General features: G+C 38.9%; 1 protein-coding gene across 1 annotated transcript in view; it reads left to right on the forward strand.

The window, feature by feature from the left end:
* CFAP54 (cilia and flagella associated protein 54) overlaps nucleotides 1-27,169 on the forward strand; it is a 239,556-nt gene that overhangs the window by 11,998 nt on the left and 200,389 nt on the right. The window contains 9 exon segments of the mRNA XM_084878469.1: nucleotides 3,342-3,513; nucleotides 9,420-9,478; nucleotides 14,339-14,482; nucleotides 15,158-15,271; nucleotides 15,388-15,489; nucleotides 19,837-20,035; nucleotides 22,429-22,610; nucleotides 22,712-22,845; nucleotides 22,847-22,871. Coding sequence (XP_084734595.1) covers nucleotides 3,342-3,513; nucleotides 9,420-9,478; nucleotides 14,339-14,482; nucleotides 15,158-15,271; nucleotides 15,388-15,489; nucleotides 19,837-20,035; nucleotides 22,429-22,610; nucleotides 22,712-22,845; nucleotides 22,847-22,871 — 1,131 coding nt within the window.

Below are 27,169 nucleotides of genomic sequence, written 5' to 3' on the forward strand. Positions count from 1 at the left end.
AATAAAGCTAAGCACAGAGCCTAACTATTGGCTCTGGAGATGAAACACAGATCTTCTGATATAATATTTTATGCTTTATTTTTGGTATACCAGTGTTATGTTAATTGTTACCATTTATTCACTGGTTGAAGAGTTACCATGTGCTAGGCTCTCCTACATGCAGTATATGAATTGTCATCTTTTAGCCTCATTATAGTCTCAAAAGGAGGGTACTATTATGCCTTTCTTACAGATGAAGAAACTGAGGCTTCTTAGAGACTAAGAAACCAGTCCACTTAAAGCAATGGACAGGGTTGGTTTTTGAACCCTAATGAGTTATTAAGCTGTTATTCCAAACTTGATCTTTCAAAGCCTTGGAAACATGTGGCTTAATAAGCAGAAAATCTCAAAGTATGTTTGTCTGTATCATAGGTGCATGAATGGAAATACAGGGCAAGATAAGTTGGCACCCCATTGGGGAGAGGACTGAATGAAAAGCTTAGGACTTTAGATTTTTAAGGCCCCTCCTAGCCCACTCTGGTCCATCGCACTCGCTCACGCTCTCTCTCTCTTTCTGTCTCTCTGTCTCTCTGTCTCTCTTTGTCTCTCTCTCTCTCTCTCTCTCTCTCTCTCTCTCTCTCTCTCTCTCGCACACACACACACACACACACACACACACACACACACACACGCTATTATCCTGCTTTCACCTTGTATCCCCAGCTTAGCTCCAGTGCATTGGTGAGCTCCATTGTCTACAAAGCTTTTATCTTAGTTATCTGTGTGGCTCGTCTTTTACTTCCTTCAGGTCTCATGCACTCCCTGCTTTATTATTTTGGTATTAGTTATTGTCACCAGCTACATTTTCATTTGTTTACTTTTTAATAATAATATTACAAATATAATAGATCCTCAATAAAGCTTTATTGACTGGATGAATAGATGAAGTGATACAGTCAGAATTAGTAGGAGCCATACATAGAATAGATTAGAAGGCAAAAGACTGAAGGCAGAAGGTAAAGCAATGAATACAGTATAAGAGCTTGCCATCAGGACTGTTGTGATGGGTGCAAAAAGGTATGAAGAATTTGTGTGTGTTTTTTTAAAAATATATTTTTATTTCAGAGAGGAAGAGAGAGGGAGAGAAAAACATTGGTGATGAGAGAGAATCATTGATCGGCTGCCTCCTGCACTGGGGATTGAGCCCACAACCCGGGCATATGACCTAGCTAGGAATCGAACTGTGACCTCCTGTTTCATAGGTCCATGCTCAACCACTGAGCCATGCTGGCCACACAATAATTTTGTGTTTTATTTTGCATGCTTAATTTGAGGTACTGGCATGATACTGGCATTCTGCATTTTTTTAACAAATATGTATAAAAAATAAAATAAGATTGAAAATTTAGTCCAGTAGGAACCTATCAACACAGAACTAGAGGTCTTGAGAAGTTTTGTTAGAGAAATAGATCTTGGATTTATATGCATAAAGATCATAGGTGAAGCAGTAATAATGAACAATTCACTGTTAAACCATTAACAGCAAAGTTTTGTGTGAACATTTATAATCATGTATGTAATATTTAATTATCCTCTTTGTATGTACTATAAGGAGGCATTATGACAGAGATGATATGGATTTGATCTCTGGATCCACACTGCCTGAGTTCAAATTGCTGCTTTCCACTGTCTAATGATGGGACCTTGCGATTTCTTTGTGCTGCAGTTTCCTCATCTGTAAAAATTGAAATAATAATAAGACCTGCTTCCTAGTGTTGTTTTGAGGTTGCTGAGATAACAAAAGACTTAGACTAGGGCCCAACACTCAAAAACTGTTAGGTATCATTATCTGTTTGTAAAAGAGAGAGAGAGAGAGAGCACTTAGAAGATAATTATTCCAACTTGAGATACATTTGATAAATATCTTCTGTGATACCAACTACATGGTGGCTAGAAATAGTGTACATGTATCCAAGTAGGAAATATATATGGTAGATAAGGCCCATTTGTATTACTAAGAGTGTCCACCCCCTAGTTTTAACAGGGCTCGTTAGTACTCTCTTCAGAACTTCACATCTATCCAGTTATGTCTTAGACATCTCAACTTGACATATTCCAAGCTTAACCCACCATCTTTCCTCTATAATTGCCTCCAGCCAGTCACCCATGCAGGAAATCATCACAGATGTCTTCTCCTCCCTTATCTCCTGCACATTATTGGCCACTGAATCCCATTGACTCAGACAAGACTTAAATCTTTCCCCATTTCAGGGCCCTGGTATGTCTGGACTATCTCAGACCCCTCTGATTACTCCCAGCCTCCCTGCGTGTAGCTTTGTGCCCTCCCCTCTGCTTTCCATCTTCCACACTTTTATCATAATTAATTTCTAAAGTGTAAATAAAATTGTTTTACCCCTCTGCCCTTTGACTTAGCCTTTTGGCTAAAGTTTATATTCCTTGGAATGGCTTGGAACGCTCTTCATGTTCTGACCATGAACCACCTCTATAACCTAATCTCTTTATCTTAAGCCTTCTTACTTAATCTTTCAAAAGTCTTTCAATCCAGTGACCACTGAAACTACTTTAAGCATTCCTAACATTGCTTGTCCCCGGAATCCTCTTCTTTTTGCCAAGAACAGGGGCCATGTCTTCCTCAACTTTGAGTCACTATTGCTCAGCAGAGTGTGGCCAGTTGAGGTGGTCAATAAACATTTGCCGAATCACTGTGTAAATGGTAATATTTATACCCAAATTAATATGTTAAAATGCTATTTGGTGAGTTTCCAAAAAAGTGACTCAATTCCATATTCTTGGAAATAGGATTTTGTACTTTCTTTTGCTTTTGAAATTTTTTGATTAAGGAAAAGTAATCATCTTAATGAAATGGATGCTTCGAAGAGACCTATCTTTGTATGTCTTACTTTGTTAGGGATATTATAAAAAATTCATAGACTGGTGGCTTACACAACAACTTTTTTCTAACTTTATGGAAGCAGGGATGGCTCAGCCCAGGATGCTAGAAAACCTGGTTGTCTGGTGAGAGCCTGCTTTCTGCTTCTCGAAGTGTCCTTAGATGGCAGAAGGCATAGGGTCTTCTCTGGGGTCTCTCTTAGAAAGGCACTAATCCCATTTATGAGGGGTTTACTCTCATGACCTTCTATCACCATCACATTGGGGATATATTTCAACATAAGAATTTGGGGGGGGGGATCCATTCAGTCTATAGCACTATACTAATCTATTAAATTAATTGAGCACAATTGTTTCCATTTTAGTTTTTTTTTTAAAAAAATATTTTAAGGAAAGTTTTTCTAAGTTGCATCAACTTTATATTCATATTTATATTTTCCCATGCGTTTCAGTTTCATGCTTTAAATGGAAAAAATATTTGCAGCTACCAGCTGGTCTGTGACAATGATTTGAACCTGCAGAACAAAGAGTCCGTGATCCAGTGTCTGCATATCTTGTCCTCCTTAAGACTCATCATGCAGGTGGCCTTGCCACAGGAGCACCTCTGCTGGATCATCTACAACGGTATAAGCCAATGTATTTTATTTTCCATCGTGTTTTTCAGAAAGTTATGTGAATGCCAAGTTTGATGTTAACTTGATTACTTCTTGATTTAAAATATAATTACTTCATAGTAGCACGCTTGTTTTTTATTTTTTACACCATTATTACATTTTAGTTTGTCCTCCTATGCAGGAACTTACAAAGCATGTCTTTGGGTTTTCTCTTCAAGGAAGGGTTAGAGTCTGTGGGGATGATCAGTTTCAGGTATATAGAAAGCAGAGCCCAGAGTTAGTAAATAAATATAAGTGGAGAAGAATAAAAAAACCACTGCAGGTTAGATTGGTTCTAGGCATCATCCATTTATTGGTCTTCTCCTCAAATTCTTTGAGCAGTGACTGTGGCTTCCTACATATCAACCTTCTTCTCCAAGTTGGTTTTGAGTAACAAGCATTTGTATGTATAGTATATTTACATACATATATACTATATATTCATGTACATATGTATTCATTTATATTTATATACATATATCCATTATATATCTGTCTCATGAAATATCATCTATCAAAATGTAGCATTGTCCTGGCTGGGGTGGCTCAGTTGGTTGAGAATTGTTCTATGTAATGAGAGGTCAAAGGTTCAGTTCTCCATTAGGGTACTTGCATAGGCTGTGGGAGGAGGCATGCAGGAGGCAGCCAATTGATGGTTCTATCTCATTTATTTTTCTCTCTCCTTCTCTGGAATCTATCTATCTATCTATCTATCTATCTATCTATCTATCTATCTATCTATCTTCCTATCTATATCACACACACACACACACACACACACACACACACACACACACACACACATGCTTAATATGCAAATTGTCCCCTCTGGAGTTAGATCAGGAGACCAGGAGTTCAATTGTTCACTATGACATGTGCTGACCACCATGGGGCAGCACGGAACGAAGGAAGGTCCCAGCAGGCAGCCAGCTAGCCAGCAGCTGGGGAAGGAAGGCCCTGGTTGGTAGCCAGAAGGCACCAATCGGCCCTGATTGCTGGCCAGGCCTAAGGATCCTACCTGTGCATGAATTTTGTGCACTGGACCTCTAGTATATATATTAAAGTAGCAGCTATTTTTCCTCTTTAAAGAGTTATCATTTAAATTTAATTTCTCTTTAAAGTTACAATTAAAAGTTGTAATGAGTCATTTGCTGTTGTTCTCTGGATAATATATTCTCAAAGGAAAAATAATACAGTATGTTCTCTGTGCATAAGAGTAGGACAAACTAACTTGAAAGAAAACATATTGAATTTTAGCTCATTTATGGTAATTGAAATACATTTCCTAGCCTTTTCCTTCTTCACTGTCCCCAAATAATTTTTTGACAATTTGATTGAAAATTACATTTGCTGCCATGAATGAGGCTGACTTTGGAAGAAAATTTTAAATTCAGTAATTGTCAAGCTTTTGTACTTGATTAGTCTTAAGAGGATCTGTTCCCCAGAGTAGCTGCTGCCATCTCTCCACCTGAGATGGTCATAGGTCTTGGTAGGGACTGAGCAGGAACAGAAGTTCTGTGCTCAAGAAGTATGACAAGCCATTGGTTTGGGTCTTACAGTCAGGCCTTGCTTTAGTGGTGAAATGATATGGTCCCTGGGTGCTGTCCTTTTAAGAGCACACATAGATATATATTCTTAGGGGAAAAAGAGGAAATGATTTCGGATCTTCTACATCCTTTTATTGGTTTGTGCTTTTCCTTTCCTTTCCTTTCCTTTTTTATTTTATTTATATTTTATCGATTTTTTACAGAGAGGAAGAGAGAGGGACAGAGTCAGAAACATCGATGAGAGAGAAACATCAATCAGCTGCCTCCTGCACACCCCCCACTGGGGATGTGCTGGCAACCAAGGTACATGCCCTTGACCAGAATCTAACCCGGGACCCTTCAGTCCACAAGCCGACACTCTATCCAGTTTTGGCCCTTCCCTTTTTTATTATTTATTTTTTTTAAATGTTTTTATTGATTTCAGAGAGGAAGAGAGAGGGAGAGAGGGAAATAAATATCAATGATGACAGAGAGTCACTAATCAACTACCTCCTGCATGCCCCCTACTGGGGATCAAACCTGCAATCTGGGTATGTGCCCTGACTGGGAATTGAACTGTGGTCTCCTGGTTAATAGGTCTATGCTCAACCACTGAGCCACACCAGTGGGCTGTATGTGTTTTTATATATATAGGTGGTATCATGCTCTAGACTTCATTCTTTTTTAAAAAATATTTTTTTGCTCAATACTGTGGTTTTAGACTAACCAGGTTCCTGTGTATAGATCTAGTTCATTAACTCTACTTACAGACTTGTATTCTTCATAACCATAGACTCCTAAGTACTGAACCTGCTTTGCTGTACCTCTACAGCTACACACATAATTCTGCAATGAATATCCTTGTACCTGTCCTTTTATAGACCTGTGTGAGAATTATCTGGGATCTATGCCCAGGAGTGGGATTGCTGGGATGAGGGAAATAAACATAGCTTTTTACTAACTCCAGTCCCTGTTTTAATTAATTCATCCAAAACTTACTGCCAGGCATTATTCTAGGTACTAGGGGCACAAGAGTGGGCAACAGATGAAAACCCTGTTCTCATGGTTACATTCTGCTTCAGGGAGATGAAAAACAAACAAAACAAAGTGGTCATGGCAGACTGTGCTATGGAGAAAAATAAAGCTGAGGAAGAGATAGGGCAAGCCAGGCCTGGGGTAGGACTAGGCTGCAATTTTAACTTTTAAAAAATTGATTTCAGAGAGAGGAAAGGAGAAGGGGAGATAGAAACATCAATTGACTGCCTTCTGCACGCCCCCTACTGGGTATTGAGCCCACAACTGAGGTATGTGCCCTGATTGGAAATCGAACCTTGACCTCCTGGTTCAGGGGTTGATGGCTCAACCATTGAGCCACACTGGCTGGGTTAGGCTGCAATTTTAAAAGGAATGGTCAGGGAAGGCCTCAGTGAGATGATATTTGAGCAAATACCTGAAATGAAACATCTGCATATTTGGGGAAAAGGCATTCTAACTAGAGGATTAGCAAATGCAAATATCCTGTAGTTTTAATACTTTGGATTTTAAGTAATCAAAAATAAATTGATGAATCAATTTGTCAAAATACATTTAATTTTCCCAGTTAAAACTGAGCACTCATTCTCTTTATTTTAAACTGGTTATTATATGTATAGACACTCTTGGTTTCTTAAGATATGTAACCAATGTTGGTTCTTTCATAAAATTTTACTGGGTTTATGAATATTCTATAACACCTTACTTCTCAACCTGAACCCAACTAATTTAAGCCTCAAATAGATTATTTTGGTGATGACCATCTTTCATGAAAAGAAATCACATGACAAGACAAAAAATCCATATTAGGGATTTGGTCAAAACCAAAACAAAACAAATTTCCAGAGATATCCTGAGGGTGTAAAGATTCAGCCTGGGTTCCATTCTATACCAGCTCTCTCTCCCTCACGCTTCTGCAGTGGGGATTTGTGGACATCTCCAAGATCCTGAACCATCAAAGAAAAGATCAGTTCTAGTCAGGATGCACAAGGGCAGCCAAGGTTAAAGGCACATTTTTGAAAAACAGAGGGCCCTTGTCATTCTTGAGGGCAGTCTCCTGAGGCCTCCTGAAATTCCCCAGTTCTTGTCACTAACATGTTTATACAGGCTCACCTGAATCACATGTTTTGTGGAGAGGCATGCATTTCCTGTGCATGTCCTTCCTTGGTGCCTTTTTTTGTTTTTTTTTTAAACAAAGAAACACAGTTATATAGTTTAGCTTTTAAGATTAAAGACAGAGGTGGACAAAACCAACTTGAGATAAAAATGCTGGGTTTGCCCGGCCGGCATTGCTCAGTGGTTGAGCACCTGACCCAGGAACCAAGAGGTGGTGGGTTCGATTCCCAGTCAGAGCATATGCCTAGGTTGCAAGCTTAATCCCCAGTGAGGGTATGTGGAGGAGGTAGCCAATTGATGATATTTCTCTCTCATCAATGTTTCTATCTCTCCTTCTCCCTTCCTTTCTCTCTAAAAATAAATAAAAACATATTAAAAAAAAAAGAAAGTTGGACTTGAGCTGTTACTAGCCAAATGGTTTCTTCCCAGGTGGACCTCACATGAAATAAATAGCTTCGTGTTCTGGGAGCAGTCACAGTGAGAATGCTGAGTCCTTGAATGTTAAGGACCGAAGTGTATGGTGCTATATATGTTTAAGATTTTATTCAATATTTTTGTCACTGACTTATGTGATTAATATTTATCATGCTTACAGGCATGTTTTAATCAAGTGATATGTGTCTTGGAGCAGATGCTGTCTTCTCAGAAGCTTAAAGTTTAAATGTGAAAATGGGATTCATAATTGTTGAATTTTGATGGTTATGAATTTTAGATCCAATATTTTATAGGAAATATTTAGACTACTTGTATTATAATTACATGCCTTTTTAAAGCATGTTGCCACCTTTGGTTATATCTATAGCATGCTAATGTCCTTTATATATAGTGAGATATATACTTTCTCCCTCCTCTCAACCCTGTGATCAGCCATCTATCCTTATTTAATTAATGATCTGATAAAAAAAAAAAAAAGCATACTTGAATGATGTTAAATAGGAGTTGAAAATGCTCTTTTTTATTAGAGTGCTCAAAGGCCATTCTATATAATGAAGAGGTAATATGCAAATTGACCATCACTCCAACACACAAGATGGATGCCCCCATGTGGTCAAAGATGGCCACCCCCATGTGGACACAAGTTGGCCGGCAGGGGAGGGCAGTTGTGGGCAATCAGGCCAGCAGGGGGGGGCAGTTGGGAGGGACCAGGCCTGTAAGAAATGGCAGTTGGGGGTGATCAGGCCTGCAGGGGAGGACAGTTGGGGGCAACCAGCACTGTGGGGGAGGGCAGTTGGGGGCGACCAGGCCAATAGGGAGAGCAGTTAGGGGTGACCAGGCTGGAAAGGGAGGGTAGTTAAAAGTGACCGGGCCGACAGGGGAGGGCAGTTGGGGGTGACCAAGCCTGCGGGGGAGGACAATTAGGGGCGACCAGGCCAGCAGGCGAGGTCATTTAGGGGCATTTGGGCCATCAGGTTGAGCAATTAGGTGCTGATCAGGCTGGCAGGGGAGTGGTTAGTGGGTTAGGCTGGTAGGCAGAAACGGTTAGGGGCAATCAGGCAGGCCAGTCTTTGGGAGCCAGCAGCCCTGAATTGTGAGAGGGTTGTCCGACTGCTCATTTAGGCCTGATCCACACGGGCAGTAGGACATCCCTCAATGGGTCCCAGATTGGAGAGGGTGCAGACTGGGCTGAGGGACACACATTTCCCCCAACCCCCATGCAGGAATTTCATGCACCGGGCCACTAGTACCTTAATAATAAGATAAATATTATATGAGAGTGAAAATGAATATAATGCAACCTATTATGTGTTAGGATTTTAAAATTATTATGAGTTTCCTTCCATGTTGAATATTATGCTATGCTGATTAAATATGTATTTTAATCTTATTTATAAATAAATCTTTTGTTTTTCAACCATAAGGAAACCATGGGGACCAATAACGTTTTATATAAATTAATAAAACCACAGGGTACATAAATTATGCTACTAAATATATTCTTTTGTTCAGTATATTTCAAAACTTAAACTGTTTTTATAATGAGGCTAAAGATTCCTGTGTCAGCCTATTTAAAGTATGGTCATATTAGTTCTTTTAATGATTTTGTTACAAAACAAATTATAATGATTATAACTCTCTAACCATTATTCAACTTTCTCATGAGATTGCTTATTTTTAGAACTACAGACTTAAGCCATAGGCATTAGCATATAAAAATCTCATAATTTGACTGTAAACCATGTTAATGATTTTTTTCTCCATTTAGGTACTATTTACATTTACACCATTTGCAGAAAACTGATGATTATTGGCCAGTCTTCCAAGGTATGAAATTTACTGACAAAATATCTTCTCCTGTATTTCCTCTTTTTCTTAAGACTTTTGTTAGCATTGAATGCTTAACAAAGAAAACTTAGTGAAGTATTTAGCAAAATCTAGTGAATATGTATTATAGATTTATTATTTTTAGTTTTACTTTAAAATGATCATAGGTAAAATTGCAGATAACAAAGTATTAAGGACAGAAAAGCATTCCTAAAATTGATAGATATTCTCTACTATCCCTTGGTCTCTCAGATTAGCCAAACTTGTCAACTTGATACAGAATCTCCACCTGGTAACAATATCTCTAGGTAGGGTGATCATCCATTCTGGCTTGCTCAGGACAGTTCTGGTTTATATCTGTGGTCCTGGAGAAATTATTGATAGTGCTTGCTTTCACTCTTAAACGTGTCCCGATTTGAATGATAAACTACGGTTACCCTATTTATATTGTTCTGTGGAGCTTGGAGTTCCTTTTGCTTGAAGAGGTTGGACTTGAATTATGCCCCACATGCTAATGAGTGAATGAGTGAAAGAATGAATGAATGCTAGTGTATTAGGGTGAAGGAACATCTTCGTTCTGTTCCAGTCATGACCTGAGGGTAAGGAGCCTTCATTTTATAATAAGACTTGTAGCCCTGCTCACAAATCTGTGCACAAGTAGCTTGCTGCTGTTTTCCTCAGCTGGCCACCTGCCCACGGCCACTGGTAGCTCCACTGCTTGTAGCTCGCTGCCCTGGCCTCCTGGAGCTCTCTGCCCACTGCCCCGCCCTCCTGTAGCTCCCCTCCCTCATAGCTTGCTGCCATGCCCCCTCTTGTAGCTCTCCACCCCCTGCTTGTAGCTGGCTGCCCCACCCTCCTGGTGAACTGGTCATTATGTGGTAGTCATTACGCCTCAGGGAGTAACGGATACTTTGCATATTTCTCTCTTATTATATAGGATTCCCACTCATCAGTCTTCACTGCTAGGTTTTAGCTTGAGGTTTCTATTGACTTCCCTACAGTGTTGGTAGCACTTTTGTCTCTAGGAGACTTATTTATTCCCTGTATTCATTGTTCAGTCAGTAGGATACAGGCCAAGAAGGGAGAATATTCTTAACATTGAGTCCATATTCAAATGGCATCTGGGACATTTCTACTTTATTTTTTATCACATGCAAAAACTTTCTAGCACTCAGGAGATACTTTTTTTTCTCTCTTATTTTCTCCAAACATAGCCAAGCATCTTAAAAGCCAATAACACTTAAAATTAAAATGGAAGGAAGGATATTTGCATGCTTAATGGAAAATAATTTTGAAATCGCTCTGTTTTGTTCCTCGAGTTGAAAAGCTCTGTTGCTGACAGTGACTTGAACAAGACAGTGCCAGCTCTTTGAGTGCGAATTAAAATGAGGGGAGACTGTCTCATGAATAATGGAAATTTGGCTAGAGACTATTCCAGTGATTCTACATTTCTTTCCAGTTGATTTCCTGAAAAGAATTTGCGTGTTCCTGTTGCCCTTGCTGTAGCAACAAATACTGCTTCACAGAGCCACCCATAGTTTGGTCTGCTATAGCATTTGTCTGCCAGCTCTTTGAAGGGCAGAGATGTCTGTGCCAAAATCTAACTTAGAATTAATAGATTCTACTATATTCTTTTGTATTTGTACTTGTTAATGCCGAAAGAATTTTAATAGGATAGTTTTAAAATAATTTCTTATTAAACCCTACCTAAGACATTTTTTTCTTCCCCCTTATAGAAGTTGAATTTCTCTCTGACAAAATAAGGGCTAACGGAGAATAGTTCTACGGTCCCAGTTTTGTGGGATGGGAGTGTGGGGGATAGGGGTGGGATGCAAGTATTTTGGAGTGGCGGATGGTTGCACAGTTGGCAGTTGAAGGTTGGGATGAAATTAAAATTCAGTTTTTTTTCAGTATAATAAGTTCCAAGGAAATTAATGATTTCCACCGAGAAATTTCTAAACCTTCAGCTGGTGAGTTGATTTCTTGGAGGGGGAGGTGAGGCGTGGTAGGGAACCAGCCACATCTGTGCTTTCTTCTGTCTGAGGGACCCTGATTCTGTAGCTGTTTTAGAGTTCAACTCTATTATAGCTTGAGACAAAAGAAGAAATAGATATGATATTCTCAGGCTTTTGTTGGTGTAACCCCAGAAAAATATAAACCCCTATCCCTGTAAGATCCAGGCATCATTGCTTCCCTTTGTTATTATTGGGTCCCTACTATGAGTTAGGTATATGTGTTAAAAGCTTTGTATACATAATAACACTCACTATAGTCTTATGAGGTCGGAACTATCACCATCACCATCATCATTTGTTGAATGAATGCCTACCATTTATCCGGTAGGCTTCTAAGCATTTTTCATATATTATCCAAGCATTTTCATATATTATCTCAGTTTCTAATATTATCCTTATACCAAAAATTTGAGAAAGGTACTGTTTGTTATTGCTTTCTTCTTATAGATGAAGAAGCAAAGATTCAGAAAGGTTAATTTGCTCAATGTCTTACATCTAGTTAAGTGTAGCCAAGGCCAGAGCGAATGCCACACTGTATTGCCTCTCAACACCATTAGACTAAATTTCATTCCTCACGACCCATCCTATTTTGGCTCACTTACTCAAACGGAGAAGCAATATGGGAGGGGTTGGTGACATCCTGAAGACCAAAACTGGAGGGGGTTCTTCCCAGATGGAAAATACTTTTGTGTCGAGGGAAGTTACAAAGCTTAAACTTGTATTCAATCGAATGAAATCTATTTACCCTTTAGAGGTAGGGCAGATTTCTGAAATCTTTTTTCCTAAAATATATATTACAACTTTGCTTTCATTTATGGTATAATCTGTAATTTCTTCTAAGGCATTTAAAACTGTAGTATAATACTCAGCAAGCATTAAAGAATATAGTACAATCTATTAATTCTAAGAAAATGTTGATTTATGTTTCATTTATAAAGTTTTTGGCTTGAGTAATGATTGTCAAATTATTCCACATTCCATTACATAAACTTCAAATTCAACTTCGAAATGCTGTGTTGTTTCCCTCAAAGGATGATATAAATGATGCTGCAGTGCCATCCTGTGGCTGAACTGATTAATGGTGTGTGTACTGCTCTTTCTGGGATTTGGTTTTTCTTCTTTCTTTCTACTCCTCCTCCTCCTTCCCCTTCTTCTCTTCCTCCTCGTTCTCCTCCTCTTCCTCCTACTCCCTCCTTCCCCCTCCTTCCCCTCCTCCTCTCTCTCCTTCCCCTCCTCTCCCTTCCTCCTTCTCCTTCCTCTCCTTCTCATCCTTCTCCCTCCCTCCTCCTCCCTCTTTTTCCCCTCCTCCCCCTTCCCTCCTCCTCCTCCCTCTCCTTCTTCTCCTCTCTCCACCCTCCTCCCTCTCCTTCCCATCCTCTCCCCTCCCTCCCTCCCTCCCTCCTCTTCCTCCTCCTCTTCCTCTGTGTTTTAAAACTGATTTCAGAGAGGAAGGGAGAGGGAAAGGGAAATAGAAACATCAATGATGAGAGAGAATCATTGATTAGCTGCCTCCTGCACACCCCACACTGGGGATCAAACCCACAACCCAGGCATGTGCTTTGACTGGAATCCAACCATGACCTCCTGGTTCATAGATAACGCTCAACCACTGAGCCACACCAGCTGGGCTTCTTCATTTTTATTTTATTTTATTTTATTTTATTTTTGATATCTTAAACTTTTAAATATAAAAACATTGCCAAAACAACAATATCTCCTCCACCAACAGTGTTTTGGCCCATAGGTCATTAACAGTCTCTTCAACCTTCAATATCTGATGAATTAAAAACAAATGGAATTTCATTGTTTCAATTTAGATTTACCTGGTTGTGATGTAAGCATTTAAAATAGTTTTAAATTTCCTTTTTAAATATTATTTCCTTTAATTTTTTGATAATATGTATTTAGGCTTTTAAAATAAGAACACTTTATTTTAAAATTTTAATTTGGCTTTTCAAAGTTTTTTTTTTTTCCTATGAAGAGAACAGTCCTACTTTAGTCTCATCAAGTTTTAAAACTAATACAAGTGAATTAATTTCATATCCTCTTATTTTTGCTTCCGTCCCTCCTGTTTTTCCAGGTTCTCCTGTTTCTTTTCCTCCTCGTCTGTCTTCATTGTCATTACCAAAGCTAACAGTTATATTTACTACTAGAGGCCCATTGCACGATGTTCGTGCAAGAATAGGCCTTCCTTCCCCTGGCTTCACCCCCAACCACCCGGGAACTGGCATGTCCCCATGCCTGGGCCACCCAGAGCTGGCAAGTCCTCACTTCTGTCAGGAGCACCACTCCAGGAGCTCCCTCCACAGCCCCCCTTCCTCTCATAGTAGGCTTCACTTGCTCCCTGCCTGCATATGCAAATCAACCCCCAATTTTGTTGGGTTAATTTGCATACTCACTCTGATTGGCTGTGGGCATAACAGAGTGATGGTTAATTTGCATGTTTCTCTTTTATTAGGTAAGATGTTCTAAGCATTTAGTGTATAGTAATTTATTAGATATTCAAACAGTCCAAATTACTGTTATACCAATATGGATGAGGAACCTGAGGCACATGGAATGTAAGTGAATGGTCCAAAGTAACATTGAGCTGAGTTCACAGGACTTTAGGAGTTTCAAAGGAAGACATTCTAAGATGGTTAACTTGAGTTTTGCGTTCTTTAAATTATTCCTTTACTTTTTAAAATGCTTGTGTTTTCTTGACTCATTATTTTTGGTTTGAGTATTCAGCAGCATCTTGTTTCAGAACTTATAATTTGATTAGATCAAATAAAAAATCACAATTATTGGCCTAAAATGAAAATTTATTCAATTATACCCCCCCCCCCCCCTTTTTTTTTCTAAGACCTTAGAGTATCTCCTATGGGCCAGTGTGTGTATGGAGTCCTCAGTCCCACTCCTGTCTGTCAGGTATTTGACATGGAGAGTTACTCTTTACACTGCGGTCTGCCAGTGCTACTATGACTGCCAAGCTGCTGTCCACGGAGAGGTATGCTACTTTTTAATTTAGAGGATTTCAATATTTTAGAATACAACGTATGCAGCATTTTCTTCTTTAGAAGTCCTGCAAGAATGAAATAGACACAAACAAACAAACAAAATCCCCAAAACTGAAGTGAAGCAAAGCCAAAAGTCCCAGGCTAAATTTGCAGAAATTTGCTTGGCTTCTCCTTTCTGTTATCTCTTTGCTCTTCTTTCTTCTCTCTCCTTTATTCTCTACTCACTTCCACCTTCTTTGCTGCTCTTCTGAATAAGATTTCTGATATCTTTCCTTCCTCATTGTATTCTTGTATGAATTTGCCTCCTTCCTTATTTAGTTTTTTTTTTTTTTACATTCAATATTATTTTGTATGAGGAAGGTATTGAAAATACCTGTATCAGAATTTTACTTTCCTTATTTTTAATATTTATTATTTCATAAAGTGAGCATATCTGATAGTTTATTAACTTTAGATCTACATAATTTAGTGGTGCTTATAAGAAATGATAGACTGGATAGCTACTGTGTTTTAGAGAATATAGCCTAGAGTTTAATTCACCAACTAAGTCCAATATATGGGAGAATGAAACATATATTTGATACATTTTAATCAAATGTCTTGATATTTTTTAAATCACTACTCTCTTATTAATTGTGAATTAAATTTATTTTAATTGCATATAGGCCTTTGCTCGGCGTGCTTTAGCTAAAATTGATGAATTAAGGCAACTGGAATTAATGAGCTCCTCACAACAACCAGAAACATCCAGGAGATATTATAGGGAGGCCACGATAAAGGTATGAAAATTTCACGAAATAAAAGAAATGTACTGCACTCTGTGATTGATGAGATACTTTATATGAGTAGTTGCACCTCACTGTTACTTCACATATAATTCTTCTCTTGGAGGCAGATGGCAGTGATGATCTTCAAAAGAGCAGTATTTGAGTCCAGAAGAAGAAGCAAAAGTTTCTTTAGACCAAAGATAAGAATTAACCTAAAGGAAGTACAAACTGTAAGTAAGATGTCTTTTCTTTTTCAGACTCTTTTGGTGGTGTATTTGTGTTATATACCTCCGTATCTTAAGCCCTGCATGGCATTAGTATTCTCTGCAACCAATGGCAAATAAAGAGAATGCCTTCCCAGTTTGGGCACGAGGTCACTTCATCCCTTTCCAAAGCTTTTGCACCTTTCACAGCCTCAGTTGTGTGACTTTAAAGGGCAAGAGGCTGAGGAAGATCCTGGGAGAGGGTCAGACTCACAGGCCTCGGAGTGGTTCCGCAGAAGCCCCTGTCTTGGACTGCTCCTGTCAGCTTAGAAGGCTTGGAGGTTGGAGGAAAGGTGGAAGCGCCTGTTCTCCTCCGCTTCAGTTTCTCCTTTGGGAGTGTTTAGAAACTCGTGTAGCAACAGACAACCCCCCCTGTCTTAGAGGCTTATCACAAGCCTCTATTTCCCACTGCAAGCAAGTTGTAATTATCAGGGGCCACTCATGACTGCTGCTCAGGGCCAGATTGAGGAGCCATCCTCGTTTAGAAAATTGCTGGTTATTCCGTCGGAGGGGATAGAAGAGAGCTTTGGAGGACCTCACACAGGCGGTAATGCCCAGCATGGAACTGACAGCAGTTTCTGCTTCTCACATATCAAACCTGGTCACAGGGCCCCTTCCAGCCACAAGCGTTCTGCTTGTGGGGTCCTCTGCCTTTTCTCCCTCCTGCCTTTTTCCTTCTCCCACTGTCTTCCCCTTTGTCTTTTGGCATTTCAGTATTCCTCAAGGCCAGTTCTGTGTTTATTTGAAGCCTTCCCTGACTGTTTTGGTGATCATGAATTCTCTCGTGCGAGTTTCTTTGTAGGGACTGGAAATGGCGGGAAGGGGGAAGGCGATGAGTAGTTTCTGGCAGAAGAGTGGTAGGATCTCAAGGTCTGGAAGGGATTCCAGGAAACATGTGGTTCAATCCCTGTCTATACAGATGGGGAAATAAATCCCAAAGTATGTAAATTACTGGCTCAAGGTCACGAGGCCGCTGCTGACAGCACTGGGACCAGAACCCAGGTCTCTAATCCAGTACTTTCTCACCGCTGCAGTGACTGCTGTTCTCTTAAGACATTTCTTCTTGTGACATGTAGGAGTAGTTCTCTCTTTTTAAAAATTTTAAATAAATTAATATTTAAATCCAGATTTTATTTGGACATTGTAGCTGTCTAATGCTATTTGACCATGAGCCCAGAAGTACATTTCATATTGCCTTTTAAAATAATATCCCTTACCAACCAGTGAGGTGTATTTGGAGGGGGGGGGGGGCAGGTGGTAGATAACTTACCAAATGATAGATGAGCTTAATGATAGATAACTTACCAGATGAGCTGCTGAACTGCCTGCATCTGGTATTGTTAAGTAGTAATGCTATGGGGTTTGTAAGAGAGCAGGGGACAATTCTTTTTTTCTCAATATAATTTTTTTTCCCCTCTGAGCAAACCAAATTTAAGTATTAAAAGCTGCAAGATTGTTAATAATTAGCATATTATTAGATCTCAATTTATAATCATCCTGGTATAAAAATAAAATATATTTTCAAAGAAAAATGTTTAAAATTCTAGATAACATTACATTTAAAATTGTTTATTCCTGGTTTTCTTTAAGATAATTATTATATGGACAGTTCTGGTGGTATATCTTTTTAGGAAAAAAACATAATTGTTTAATGGGTACTTTTTACAGAGAATAGTCAACATAACCTTTTTTTATAAAGTCATAGTATTGTATATTACCTTAACATAGTTTGCATAATGTCCTGTTTTACATGTACAAAATAATGGTATTGTGTTTCCTATAAAAAGTAATTGCAATATGCATTACATTTATTTTATAAAACAGTTTTGAGTTTTTAAGTCAGTTAATAACTCACAGTAAATTATTTTGTCTTTCAAAGGATTCTTTTAAAGAACTACTAATTCAGACTCCTAATGATTGACTTTTTATTGATTCATTCAATAAATATGTTTTAAAGTACCTGCTGTGTAAATAAGATAGATAGAGGTTACATTCTAGTGGATAAGTTACATAATAAATAAAGTAATTGTAGTTTATCATAAGTATTATTGAGAAATAATGATAGCGATTGAATGAGATACAGATAAAGCCCTTAGAATGTTCCTGGCACATAGTAGGTCCTCACTACATATTAGCTGTTGCCTTTATTTACTTATTTATTTCCTTTAAACAAATTGATTTCTGAGAGCGGAAGGGCAAGGGAGAGAGGAATGAGAACATTGATAATGAGAGAGAATCATTGATCTGCTGCCTCCTGCATACTCCCTACTGAGGATCAAGCCTGCAATCTGGCATGTGCCCTGACTAGGAATCGAACTGTGACTTTCTTGATATATATTGCCAAATTAATTTCTAATCAGGAGTTCTCCAGGGTGACAACCTGCATGTACCAATTTTGCCACAAGCTATTATCATTTTGATATTATCACTTTTTTTTTATAATTCAGTTTTATGAAATGGTTTTTAAAATTCTATTTTTCAGATTCACCTTTTCCTCATATTTGTGTTTACTCCTTGTTTTCTTTTTTTGGTGAATTATCTTTCAGTTTTTGAAAGATAATCTTATCTTTCTATTAGATGTTTTAATTTTTAAAAAATATATTTGAATGAGCTCATTGTTTTTATAGATAATATTTTGCTTGTCATGCTTGACAGCCCATTTTCTATTACTTTTACTTTAAATCTTTTTTATAGATCTCTTTTAAAAAATATGTTTTTATTGAATTTTAGAGATAGAGGAAAAGAGAGGGATAGAGAGCTAGAAATATTGATGAAGGTGAACCGGCTGACTCCCGCACATTCCTTACTGGGGATTGAGCCTGACTGGGAATCAATCCCTTGACACTAGGTTCATGGGTTGACCCTTAACCACTGAGTCATACCTGCTGGGGAGAACTTCTAAATACTTATATTTTAAAATCCTTTACTTGGTATTCATATATTGCTCTGATAAATATTCTATTCTTTTTGCTAATTTTCCTATAATATTAAAAAACACACACACAAATTCACTGTAATCTATTGGGGTTTTATTCCTGCTTTTGTTTTTTCTGTCTTTCTGACTTTTCCCCAAGAAGAGGAAAGCAACAAAGGAATCATGGGGGAAATGACAGTATGTTCTAACTTGACATGGATTCTAGGAAAACCAACCAGAGCTGCTTTTCTTATTTCCTGGTAATCTAAATATAGAGAACAGGTAATTTGTCAGAGAGGATACAGCGTGGAGGCAAGCCATCTGCAAGAGGTGAAATCATCCTGGCTGATACAAAGCAGAGTGGCTCACACAGTCACTAGCTTAGTACACCGCTGGTTAACTCTTCTTTAGAGTTAACTAACATAAGACCAGCTATTTATGCTAGAAATTGTTGTTTCAAATTTGGGTTTGAGGACCCTACATCAGATTTTCCTGCAGTGCTTTGTCGCGGTGTTTCTCAGCACCTAGAAGGGCTCAGGAATCTGGAGAGGGGCTGCTAGTAAATTAATAAAGAGACTAGACATGAAATATAAATTTGGAATACATGGGGGAGCCAGAGGAAACCTAGCTTCAGTAACCAAGTTCTCTGAATCTCTGGACCCTTAGCTCTTTATTAACACAAATTTCCCTAAGGCAAAGCAGATATACATAACAAAGGTTAAGGTTTGGTATACAGTAGGCATTGTCAGGTTGGGGCAGCAGTAATAACATGTAAATTGAAATGCCCTCAGCTGTCTGGCAACAGGCAATAATATATGCATCTTTTTCAGGTTTGCAGAAATGCTCTCAGCTATTCCAGCCGGCAACAATATGATTCAGCCCTGCTGAATATGGAAGCCCTTCAACCTTTTGAGGACTTCTTGCATTTATTATGACATGCTGGAATTAGCTTCCATCACTGCTTATTAAAATGTCCCACACAGGCCCCCTGAACCTTGAGATGTGGTCTGTGAATCTCAAAGCACTCCTGAGAGATTCTTAGGCAACCGAAGTTTGAATATCAGTTCCTAAAGGCTGAAGTTAAGGTACCACAAAGCATATGGAGATTGATGTTGCCCTAATAAAAAGACAGTGATACAGAGCCATTTTAATGCTGCTTGGGAATGCAAACATATAAAGAAATAGCAAAGTCTTTGATGTAATGGCAACATGACATAAACCTTAATGGAGTCTGGAGTAACACCTCAAAAGAGGAAAATCATAAAAGCAGCCATCTCATTGACAGGCCAACCACTCTTCTTTTATCATTAATTAAGCATATTTTACTTATCTTTGCCTAATAATATCAGACATTATAGAACTTTTAAAAAATGGGCTGTATTTTTTTTATTTTATTACAGTTGCCTTGGCCACGCACTGTCACAGAACGGTTGTTGGATGAGATGTTTGATAGCACTGCATCCCGGTTTCTGGCTGTCTTGGAAGCTCTTTCTGATTCAAATAGGCGGACACTGCAAACTGGACCTATTGTTACAGATGAAATAGAAATTCGTGATGTTGTCTCAGAACTGTTTATAGCAGGACGAGAACTTCTAATAAGTAAATAAGTTGTTAAGATAATATTTTATTGTAGCACAGGAGTAAGAGAAGTTTTTGGTGTGTTAGTTCACACATAAGTTCATACCCAATTTTTATTGACTTTGAATTCAGCAAATTTGTTAAACTCAATGGGTAGTTCAAATAACTTAGTAGGTTTTCTTTTAGATTGTTTTATATATGCAGTCATTCTGTCAATAATGTCAATTATATTTCTTTCTAATTGTTAAGGTTTTTTATTTATTTTTTCTTATATTCCTTGATTTATTATGCTGGATAGGAAAGTGGTAATAGCATTTGCCCTGGCTGGTGTGGCACAGTTTGGTTGGAGCAAATATATTAATTTTTTTTTCTCCCCATCTTTACTTTCCCTTTTTGACTGCTGCTTCCTCCCCTCCCTCCCCCGCAATGCCTTTGATGGTAATAGTTTGGGTGATGATATAATTTGCCATCCAAACTGTTTTTTATTATTTCATTTTTTAATTAAAAAATTTAAATGCTGACATTATTGCAGACTTTACCCATCCCCCCTTCCACCTTTGCCCACCTCCAACTACCCCTGCCTCCTCCTATTTAGGCCTTCACCACACTATTGTCTGTGTCCGTGGGATATACATAGTATACGTTCTTTAGCTAATCCCTTCAACTTCTTTATCCAGTCACCCTTCCTCCCCATTCCCTTGGGCACTGTCCATCAGTCTGTTCTATGTATCCATGCTTTGGTTCCATTTTGTTTGTCAGTTTATTTTCTTCATTAGATTCCACATATTAAGGAGATCATATTCAATTTGCCTTTCTCTGATTGGCTGATTTCACTTAGCATAATACTCTCCAGGTCCAGGGTAAGAGTTCCTTTTTTTTTTTGATTCTCTTTTACAGCAGTTTATTCTTGCTTCATGTTCCTAATATTCTCTTATTTCCTTAAGTTGTTTGCTCTGTTCCATTCTTATGTTTGCTCTGGTAAAGGATGTTGTTATCTGTGGTTTTTGTTTAAAGGCATTTGTACTTTTAATTTTCTTTGCTAATAAGCTTAGCTTTTGTTGCTTTGGAACACCAACTGATTTGACAATAATGTCCACCTGGAAGGAGGGGTGAAAGCTAAGGCCCCAATTTTATTTTATTATTATTATTTAAAAAATATATATTTTGATTTTTTTTTTTTTTTTACAGAGAGGAGGAGAGAGGGATAGAGAGCTAGAAACAAACGTCGATGAGAGAGAAACATCGACCAGCTGCCTCTTGCACACCCCCTACTGGGGATGTGCCCGCAACCAATGTACATGCCCTTGACGGGAATCGAACCTGGGACCTTTCAGTCCGCAGACCGACGCTCTACCACTGAGCCAAACCGGTTTTGTAAGGCCCCAATTTTAGTTCGTGAACTTCAAAGTGAGCTTAGGATGTGTGTGTGTGTGTGTGTGTGTGTGTGTGTGTGTGTGTGTACTTGTGTGTACATGCACATGTTAGGGCAGGGAGCCTCTGTGCCACTGGTTGGGCTCATCTTCACAAGGAAAATACAAGATCTCAGATGACTAGTCCCTTGACCTCCCTCACACAAGCATGAAAATTTGCCTTTATCTGCACCCATCCTTTCCACTGCCTCTTAGTAAAATGCAAGGGATGTTTCTTCTCTTCCTCTTTAGGTATTTAAACCTAATCATTCCAAATAGTTCCTTCATGTCCCCTTTCAACTTCCTCCCATATTTCTTCCTCCTATTATGGTCAGATGTATTGGAGGAATTGTCCACTTTCACTGTCCCCAGTTTTTCCCCCCTTCTTGTATATAAGCAGTCTTCTGTCCCCAGCACTCTACTGAGAATGCCACGACAACCTATTGCTCAGTGCAAAGGGTCACCTTTCAGTGCATTTTCCCCTTCAGTATTTGTTGTAGTCAGCCAGTCCTTTCTCTAAACCTCTTTGCTACTTTTTGCCTCTCTTCTCTTTCATGTTGGTGTCCTTTACTGTTCTGTCCTAGGCAGCTGTCCATCATCCATGACTGATCCTGACATTCACTGTGGATAAATCGTGATGACTGTGCAAGTTATATTCCTATTTTGAGTCTCTTTCCTGAACTTTCAGTCTGTAGTATCTAGCTGCCTATTTGACTCGTTAACTTTACTAATTCTCTATATTTGACATTGAGTAGCCTTCCCTCACCACTCTCATACCTTAATCCTTGTGTTTGATGCCCTTACAATTTGTCCCCACACACCCTGAATGATTTCTTGCCCTCCTCTTCCCCATAGAGTGTAAGCTCTGTGAAGGCCTGGATTGTGTTTTTTTGTTTTTGTTTTTTTCTTCCCCATTGTCTCCTTAGTGCCAGACCATGTTTGATAGTTAATATTTAGTAAATACTTACTTGTATGAATGACATTTCAACCTCTCTCCTTTCCTAGTGTCAAATACTGCTATGGATGGAATGCTTGGTTTTCCAAAAGTTTCCCTTCTACAACTTATTATAGAAAGAAAAAATATTATTTCTATGGATGCTGCTGTAAAATTTATAAAATTAGCTTTTAACTATGAGGAATGGAGTTTATTTGAATCAGCAGCTGGACAGCTTATTGATTTTTTCCAGGTAATATGTGCAAAATCATTTGCTTTTATATTGTTAAGATGACATTGAATTGCTAATTACTGTGTGTGTGTGTGTGTGGGGGGGGTTTATACTTCACTTAGACACTGGATGACCCAGAGTCAAAGAAAGCAGAGAAGGACTTAACTCTTCTTTTTGCAATGGAACCTCTAGTCAATGTAAAAAAGAACAAAGGTTTGGTCTACCCTTTGGAAAACTTCAAAGAAGGACAGGCAGCCTATTATGCTAAAAAAAATTTTCCTGGTGAGTATTTATTTGCCTTTTTGAAAATTAAGATAATTTTATCTGATAAAACATGCACTTTAAGAGTGAGGGGAGAGAATGTTCAAGGCAGAGGGAGTAGGAGGTACAAAGGTCCTGAGGTGAGAGTGTGCTTGGTTGTTGAAGGAATAGAAAGGAAGTAGGTATGTCTGGAGTGCACTGGTGGTGGCTGTGGAATTTGAGAATGTGAGGAGATGAGGTCAGAGGCATAGCTGGGTGCCAGATCTTGCAGCATCTTAGGCCTTGTAAGGATGGTGGATTTTATTCTGAGTGGTGGGTTTTGAGTAGCAGAAGGAGGTTTTACTTAGCAATTACCTTGGTTGGTAGGTGAGAGATCAGCAGGGCAGTAAAGCAAAAACCATTTGTTTGGTAAGGGAAATATTATACCTGCAGAGTTTTCCAGCAATAAGTTATCCTATCTAATAATAGAGTAATATACAAATTAACCATTACTCCACAACAAAATGGCGGCCCCCATAGCCCGCAAGATGGTGTGTCTGGCCTGTCCGCAGGATCCACCTCCTGCTGCACCGCTGCTGCAGTGCCTGGGCCTGTCAGCTCTGCTGAGGTTGTGGGGGATCAAGCAGTGAGGCTTGATCCGCTCCCAGACATGGCAGACAGAGCCCGGACAGCAGGGCATGGAGGCTTCCTTAGTGCAGTGGCAGTGGGGGAAGACCCAGGTCCTGCAAACAGAGCCCGGACAGCAGGGCTTGGGTGCTTCCTTAGAGCTGAGGCGGCGGGAATACCCCCAGGCCCAGGAGACAGAGCCCAGACAGTAGAGCTTGGGAGCTTCCTTAGTGCTGCAGTGGTGGGGAAGTCCCCAGACATGGCAGATAGAACCCAGAGAGCAAGGTTTGGGGGCTTCCTTAGCAAGGTGGCAGCAGGAACACACCCAGGCCCCACAGATAGAGCCAAGACAACAGGGCATGGGGGCTTCCTTAGTGTGTTGGTGTCGGCAAAGCCTCCAGGCCTGGCAGACAGAGCACACTGCAGGGCATCAGGGCCTTCTTTGCATGGTGCATGGTGAGGCAGGCAGAGAGGAGAGAGCAGGGTATGGGAGCTTCATCTCCATGGCTGCAGCGAAACCTTCAGGCCCCGCAGAGAGCAGAGAACCACGGAGAGTGGGCCTAAGCCATCAGTAGGACATCCCCTGAGAGCTCCTGGATTGTAGAGGGTGCAGGTTGGGTTGAAGGACCCCCGTGTACGAATTTCGTGCACCGGGCCTCTAGTTGTTTAAATAATTGAAAATCTGCAGCCTCTATTTTTTAGACCAGTGGTCGGCAAACTCATTAGTCAACAGAGCCAAATATCAACAGTACAATGATTGAAATTTCTTTTGAGAGCCAAATTTTTTAAACTTCCTCTAATGCCACTTCTTCAAAATAGGCTCGCCCAGGCTGTGGTATTTTGTGGACTCAAGGGGTCAAAGAGCCACGTGTGGCTCACGAGCTGCAGTTTGCCTACCACGGTTTTAGTCCAATGAGAATTATTTAATCTGATTTTTATGGTTTATCATGTTCTTAAGACATTGTTTGGCTGCTCAATTGTAGTAAATAATTTGTACTGAGTAATGGTACACATTTTTTTCCAGTAGTTTCTGAATAGATATTTTTGTTATTTTTATTTCAATTGCCATATTTCATATATGTTTTAATATTACAAACTTCTTTACTTCCATAGTCGCCATACAGATTGTAGATTCGTAATAATGATGATGATGTTGATGATGATGATGATAACAGTCAATTTTAATCAAATAACAGCCAAGTTCGGTTAGTTTTCATATAGAAGCATCTGAAGTTTCTTATTAACATAGTATTTGCCCAGATATCAGTTGTATCATTTTTGTAGAATTTCTATGTTTCTGTGCTTTTCTATTTGAAATTTTGTAACTGATTTTTGTTTTATTTTCCTTTACTTTATGAATTGAGATTCTTGTATGAAGAATTATGGATATTCAGAAGATATTTTTCAATTAGCAGCAGTCTTGTATTCCTGTGTCTGCAACTGTTCCCAGGTGAAATAGCTATTTGGGTAATTTTTAATTGTATCAAAGGAGGCCATTATATCTAATTTAAAGTGAGAGGTAAATCTCACAGGAATTGAATCTTTCCCAAATTCTATATATTTAAAAAAAAATTTAAATATATATTTTTTATTGATTTTTTACAGAGAGGAAGGGAGAGGAATAGAGAGTTAGAAACATCGATGAGAGAGGAACATCAATCAGCCGCCTCCTGCACACCCCCTACTGGGGATGTGCCCACAACCACTGTACATGCCCTTGACTGGAATCGAACCCGGGACCTTTCAGTCTGCAGGCCGATTCTCTATCCACTAAGCCAAACCAGCTAGGGCAATTTTAAATCTTTATAATAATATTTTTATCCTGACATAATTTTAAGTCTCTTTTTATTATAGTCACCATTTTGGATGTCAATCTGTTTCTTTTTTGGGAAGTTTTTAGGTTGCCTATATCCTCTATAAACCTATATAATAAAAGACTAATATGCAAATTGACCAAACAGGGGAAGGACCAGTCACTATGATGTGCACTGATCACCAGGGGTGCTGACGCTCAACACTGGAGCTGCCCCCTGGTGGGGAGTGCTGCTCAGCCAGAAGCCCGGCTTACAGCTGGCAAGGGCAGTGGCAGTGGCCGGAGCCTCTCCCACCTCCGCAGCAGTCGGACATTCCCTGAGGGCTCTGGGACTGCGAGAGGGCACAGGCTGGGCTGAGGAACCCCCGCTCCCTAGTGCACGGATTTCGTGTATCAGGCCTCTAGTTTCTAATAATGAAGGAAATTAGTGTTTTTAATGAAGAGTTTATGTTCATGGTGACACACTGCTTTTCAGTCCTTAAGTACAAAGCCTGATTATCATCTGGAATCTCTTTGCACACCATGGCCAGTGTTTAGAAATGACCTATTCATGGGTAGGAATGTTTAAGTAAAAATAGTACAATACTGGTTTTAACACTGAATTCCAGGATTTCAGGCTTTCTCTGAGGTTCCTCGGGAGCCCAGATTTGGGTAGTAATATCATGGCCTGTTTAATTAGTTGAGATTCTGATGGAATTTTATTTGGAAAATTTGCCTTTACTGTTATAGGAAGGTCTGAAAACCACAATTATAGAGCATTTTATTAACTTTTGTTCAAGTAAGTGAAAGATTGAGGGACTTGAGATGATCTATTGTTACAGTATTTTCTATTTCTTTTGGGTCTATTAGATTAGGTTATAACTTGCAACAGGTTATTTAATTTTTGAAAGAAAGATATTTGGTAGCAAATATGAAGATTATAGTGAGAGAGCTAAGTCCAAAAGTTTTAAACAAGGCTGAAAAGAACAAGGACTTTTTTTTTTTTTTTTTTTTTAATCTGTCTGCTTTTTAAAAATCATGCCCATTTTAGTTCAGTTCAGTTCAATTCAATAAACACTTATTTATCCTTGTTATGTTCCCAGCACTGTTCTAAGGCAATACATATACAGATTAATCTTAAAGCTTCCCCAAAGGAGCTCAGTTTTGTGTTTTAATCATAAACTCATTATCTTTGTAGTTCAGATATAATAAGTATGTAATATTTTGTTTAATTTCTTCATGTCTCTTTTGCCTGGTCTATATACTTTCCCACCTCCCATTTTCTCTCCTCTTACTAGTTAACCACACCCCATTTTATTATTATTATTATTATTATTATTATTATTATTAGGGAATTTAAAAAAGATATATATATCTTTTATATATATATATATATATATATATATATATATATATATATATATATATATATATATAAAATTTGGTTTCTGTACTTGCCTAAAAATGTTTGAGACTTCTTTGTAGAGAGACAGAAATAGCCTAGCACATTCGTTAAGACTGAGGTCCCTAGAACTAGACTGTATGGGTTTGAATCCCAGCTCTGCTACTTTCTATTCATTTCATCCTGGGAAGTACAGTCAATCTTCTTTGCTTCGGTTTGCTCCTCTGAAAAGTAGGGATGATAGTAAAATGAGATTGCTGTGAGGATGAAATGATTTGGTATATGCTTTAGTCTGTTCAGGCTGCTATAACAAAAAATGCCATAGACTAACCAGCTTAAACAACAAACATTTATTTTCTATAATTTTGGAGGCTGAGAAACTCAAGATTAAGGCATTGGCAGACTTGGTGTCTGGTAAGGACTCACCTTCTGGTTCATAGATGGCTGTCTTCTCCCTCGCATTCATGAGGGCTTCCCCCTTATGCCTTATTCCTTCCTAAGCCACTTCCCAACAAGATT

Source organism: Pipistrellus hanaki (assembly GCF_964339955.1).
Source record: "Pipistrellus hanaki genome assembly, chromosome: 3".
Classification (NCBI taxonomy): Eukaryota; Metazoa; Chordata; class Mammalia; order Chiroptera; family Vespertilionidae; genus Pipistrellus; species Pipistrellus hanaki.